The sequence below is a fragment of the Denticeps clupeoides genome, chromosome 19, assembly GCF_900700375.1.
Source record: "Denticeps clupeoides chromosome 19, fDenClu1.1, whole genome shotgun sequence".
NCBI lineage: Eukaryota > Metazoa > Chordata > Actinopteri > Clupeiformes > Denticipitidae > Denticeps > Denticeps clupeoides.
This window is the reverse complement of record NC_041725.1, coordinates 8861074-8866668: the sequence shown is the minus strand read 5'-3', so window position 1 is coordinate 8866668 and position 5595 is coordinate 8861074. Positions and strand designations below refer to the sequence as shown.

The window sequence follows — 5595 nt, the reverse complement described above, 5'->3', positions numbered from 1 at the left end:
TGTCTGCCAGCTGCGAGAACAGTTTCACCTGGTGGGCATGCAGCAAGAAGGAGACATCGTTTTAGGGGGGCTTTTTGAAGTCAATTTACTGACAGTGTTTCCAGAACTGTCTTTCAGGACTGAGCCAGAGCAGCCATGGTGTCATAAGTGAGTTTGAAGACACCTGAAAAAAATCTGAAAAAAATATTCTTTTAATGGTTTTAACAGAAATAATGTGTATAAATAGTTTTTTATTAATTCATGGTTCTATGTTTTTTTTTTTATCGCCAGATTTGATGTGGAAGGATTCCAGGCAGCGCAGACCATGGCTTTTGCAATAGAAGAGATCAACAGAAATCCCAACCTGCTTCCCAACGTCACTTTAGGCTACCGGATCTACGACAACTGCGTGAAGCTGGGTGTTGCATTTCGCGCGGCAACATCTCTCATCAGCGGAACGGAGAGTTCCATCTCCAACCTCAACTGCAGCGGGACCCCCCCGGTGCTGGCCATCGTAGGAGACCCTGGGTCCACACATTCCATCGCTATATCCAATGTCCTGGGTTTGTTCCGCGTGCCCATGGTAGGCATTTGATTCACAGGCTCACATGGTTATTTTATTCATGCACGTTCCAAGCACTTCTTTTTTTCTACCTTTTGTATTTCACCAAAACAAAAAAATCTAAATCAACAGTACATCAACACATTAGTCAAGAGTAAAGAGTTTAATTTTTATTATAACATCTGTGTTATTTCTAACTCAGCGGAATGCACAGACTGTTGTTAGTTCATAATTATTTGTTAATACATCAAATTGAATGATTTCCAAAGCCTGTTGTGTGCTAATGATGTATGAATGCTGAGCTCTTATAATGCTGACAACTTATACATTCTGAATTACAAAGTGCAACGAAAAAAACACACTACTGTATGCATCACTGGTGCACTAGCGGTTTGTGCAACAATTTTAAAAGCTTTTTATCCATGTTAGCAAGTGAGAATGTGTGTGTATTTAAAAGTAAAAGAACTGCATACAGTTTATTGCTCAGTTAAATCTTGTATTTTCACTTTTCTCACTTGTAGGTGAGTTTTTTTGCTACTTGCTCCTGTCTGAGTGACAGGCGCCGATACCCATCTTTTTTTAGGACCATTCCTAGTGATGCATTTCAGGTGAGAGCCATGGTGCATATTCTGAAGCGCTTCGGTTGGACCTGGGTGGGGCTCATTGTCAGCAATGATGACTATGGCATAAATGCTGCACAGTCTTTCCACCAAGATATTAGCGAATTTGGTTGTGTGGCCTTCTATGAAATCCTGCCGAAAGACAACGACATCACAGAGATCCGGCGTATCATGGGCGTTATCCAGCGGTCCACCTCCAGTGTTGTCGTGTTATTCTCAACTGCATCTTACTTACTGCCGCTCATGGACGAGGTAGCCCAACAGAATGTGACACGACAGTGGATTGCTAGTGAGGCCTGGTCCACATCTCCCATGTTCCTTACTCCACGTCTGCTACCGTTCCTCAAAGGCACATTGGGGATTGCCATTCGACGTGGGGAAATTGAGGGCCTAAGGGAGTTCCTGCTGAGCCTCCAGCCTGATAATGACCCAAATAATGGTCTTCTGAAGAAGTTCTGGGAGCATATGTTTGATTGCAGGTTTAAGGCTGAAGAAGCAGAGATACAAACTGAGGGAAGAGTGTGTACTGGAAATGAGGATTTGACAGCCACAGATAATGCATACAGTGACGTATCTGAACTCAGACCATCTTATAATGTCTACAAGGCAGTGTATGCTCTGGCACATGCTCTTCACAACTTGCTGAATTGTGTACCAGGACAAGGACCCTTCACAGGGCACAACTGTGCCAGCCATCATGACATTCAACCCTGGCAGGTACAAAACATACAAATGGTTTTAAATACTGTTGTTTTTTTACTGATTACATGCTATTGTACATTTCATCTATTTCTGTCTCTGAATCCAGCTTCTCCACTACCTACAGAACGTCAACTTCACTACTACTTTTGGAGATCAGGTTTCCTTTGATGAAAACGGTGATGCTCTGGCCATCTATGATATCATGAACTTCCATGCAATGCCCGATGGGACAATGAGGGCTCGTACAGTGGGTGTGATTGATGAGTCACAACCTTCTGATAAAGTCCTCAGTTTGGATGAAGAGAAAATATTTTGGAATTTTAAATCCAACAGTGTAATTACACTAAAATGATTAATATTTGAAATCTCTTTAAAATATAATCAGATGCCTAAAATCCAAAATCTGACTTTTTATATAAACTGTTTACTGTTTATTTAATCATATAGACCCAATTGTAATTACATCACCTACGTCCTTACTTTACAGCCCCCTCGATCAGTATGTAGTGAGTCATGTTCCCCAGGCACTAGAAAAGCCATAAAGAAAGGGAGGCCAGTCTGCTGCTTTGACTGCATAGCTTGTGCAGATGGAGAAATCAGTAAAACTGCAGGTAAATATAACATTGTCAAAACTGCCCAAGAAAATTTATCTGCTTTTGATAAAGGTTCAACTCACGTCTCCATGCAGATTCTGTTGAATGCTTCAGATGCCCAGAGGAGTTCTGGTCAAGTCCGGAGAAGGACCAATGTGTTCTAAAGGAAGTAGAATTTCTCTCCTATGAAGATGCCTTGGGCATTTCTCTGTCCACAGCCTCTCTGTTTGGTGCGTGTGCTTGTGCTGGGGTTCTGGCAGTCTTTGCCCACCACCGTCACACTCCTGTGGTCCGTTCCAACAACTCAGAACTGAGCTTCCTGATCCTGATGTCTCTAAAACTCTGCTTCCTGTGTGCTCTGCTGTTCATTGGTCAGCCCAGACTGTGGACCTGCCAGCTGCGTCATGCAGTATTCGGCATCAGCTTTGTTCTCTGTGTCTCCAGTATCCTGGTGAAGACCATGGTTGTGGTGGCTGTGTTTAAGGCGTCACGGCCTGAGAGCCAGGGGGCCATGAAGTGGTTTGGTGCTCCACAGCAGAGAGGCAGTGTTCTGATCCTAACTGCCTTTCAGGTGGTCATCTGTGCCGTCTGGTTGTCCACAGCCTCCCCCGCGCCACACAAAAACACCCAGAGCTCAAAGATTGTGTTTGAGTGTGCTGTGGGCTCAATGGCTGGGTTTGCTACACTGCTGGGCTACATTGGTCTACTGGCTGCTGTCAGCTTCCTGTTGGCCTTCCTGGCACGAAATCTTCCTGACAGTTTCAATGAGGCCAAGTTCATCACCTTCAGCATGCTCATCTTCTGTGCTGTGTGGATCGCCTTCATCCCTGCCTATGTCAGCTCCCCAGGAAAGTATGCAGATGCTGTGGAGATCTTTGCAATCCTGGCCTCCAGCTTTGGCCTTTTAATTTCTATATTTGCTCCAAAATGCTACATAATTCTTCTCCATCCAGAGAGAAACACCAAGAAAGCCATCATGGGACAACCCCAAGCCAAATAAAATTTCCAACATTCTCACATTCTAAGCATCTAATCAGTCATGCCCTTCAAAGAACTGCTATTTAAACTATGCAAGTAATTCATTACATTAGCATCAAGCCAATAACATCAAGCCCTACTGAACAAGCCATTCTCTATCACTTTCATAAACTGCTTAATTCACAATTTGGTCACAGATAACAGAGCCTATTCTGGGTAGGCCCTGGTACTGGGACACAAGGCAGGGACTCGCATTAAGCAGGGCACACAAACACTATTCACTCTCTCTCTCTCTCACACACACACACACACACTCACACCTGCAGCCAATGCAGAGTTGTCCATGCAAAAAAAAATTCCACACCAATACTGGAAGAGCATGCAAACAAACAACTGAACACCTTGTAGGTTTGAGTTCACAGAATTAAACACTTGACCACCATGACACTATTCATTAAAAATGTAAAAACAAATGAAGAAATGTACTCTTTAGAGATTAAAAAATATTACAGAAAAGTGTTAAAGTGAAAAATTTATTACACATACATTTCAGATGTCATTTTATATCTAGTAATTCATGAAGCTTTATATCATATTATGCACTCATGCAGTAGGATGTTGTGATGTCCTAGTGCCTCTGGGCCACCATACGGTGCCACATCACATCAGTGTCTGTGTTACTGATTAATGTATATCATCTACTGCTAATCATAGCAGCTATATATATAATCTGATGTCACCAGTTCTGGTTGGCAACATTTGTTAGGTTTGGCCCTTGACCCTATTTTGGTTTATTTTTATGTTTAATAAAGCCATGTTTAAGTTATGCGTTTGTGTCTCGTGTCCTCCTTCAACTGTGCCATATGCAGAGAAACAACGGAAAAAGGGGACGTGTGAAGAAAACTGAAAACTGCCTTTGGACTTGAGTGGACTTCCTTTACTAGAAAAGCAGCTGGATCCACCAGGCAGCTCCTTGACAGAGTGGACACTAAAGAATAGGATGTCATTAACAATCTGAAGACTGTTGGAAGACAGCTTAGAAGCGGTGACTTTGTTTTTTTAAAGGGGAGGACTCTTTAGTGACTGCAAAAATATTCATGTTGATTCATAGATACACAACTGGCTGATTCAAGATTCAAAGGAATACTGTTTTTGGACTTCACCACCACATATGTCTTGATATCCAACAAGCTGATGCTGAAAGTGCTGGAGATGTACCATGCTCAATCTCTCTTTCATCTTGATGGTCTCAGCAGGACTACCTGACACAACATCAGACAGTGGGTGGGAATCATTACAATTTGCTGGCATCCATTTGCATCTCTGAAATACCAAACCCTACCATCTCAGAGTTGGACCTTTCTGTAAAAGTGGTTTATTTTAACTTTGCCAAGAGTATTACTCCTCTCCCACACCTCCTTTTTCAAAGTTCTTTTATGGAAACCATTGTAAACAATGGACAACCCTCAGGTCCATTGCAAAAAAAGTTCAAAGTGTTCCATGTAAATGACAAGGCCTTCCATACCGAGGATAGGAGGTTTGCCACCGGGTTGTTGCAACGCACCACCATAAATGGACAGACGAAGCAGGGCCTTAGCGTCTTAGAATCGGACAAGACAGGTGGTGACAAACTGGTGGACATCAGTGGCCAGAAGGGGCCTCCAGAAGGTTCAGCAAATGATATCCAATGTCTGAGTATGGCCGGGGTGACCTGACAGGGAGGCGGCATGTTCCCGCTGCAGAACCTGGGAGGGATTTCCCACCAGCAGGATTGCGAGCGTGGCGGCATGCTGGCTGTAATTTTGGATAAAATGCCTGTAGATGTTGGCGAAACCCAAGAGCAAATTAATCTGCTTGATTTATTCAGGGACAAGTAGGGACAAGCCAAACCACCACTGTGGAAACTTTTGTCGTCTCCACAGCGATGCACCATGTGCTGAGGCAAGAGAGAAGTCCTTGGGTAGGTTGGTTTTTGTTACTGTCTTTTGTCCAAATCGGCATCCTGAAGGCTTGGACATGGTGTATTGGTAAAAGTCAGGAGTTGGGAAACAGAAACAGGTACAGAGGTAATCCAGAGATTGAAGTCCTGGGACAAATTTGTTCTAAACCGGGGTAGCCGTCTAAGAATCTCCAGTAGCAACCATTCAGGAGATATGAACAA

The 5595-nt window shown here is 43.4% G+C and overlaps 1 protein-coding gene across 1 annotated transcript; it reads left to right on the top strand.

Moving 5' to 3' along the window:
- Positions 1–3874, top strand: LOC114769068 (extracellular calcium-sensing receptor-like). Its single transcript, XM_028961768.1, has 6 exons — positions 1–147; positions 271–562; positions 1063–1878; positions 1970–2197; positions 2351–2474; positions 2552–3874. Exons 1-6 carry the CDS (start codon positions 38–40, stop codon positions 3454–3456), a joined length of 2475 nt encoding a protein of 824 aa, XP_028817601.1. The 5' UTR covers positions 1–37; the 3' UTR covers positions 3457–3874.
- Positions 3875–5595: the final 1721 nt, after the last annotated feature.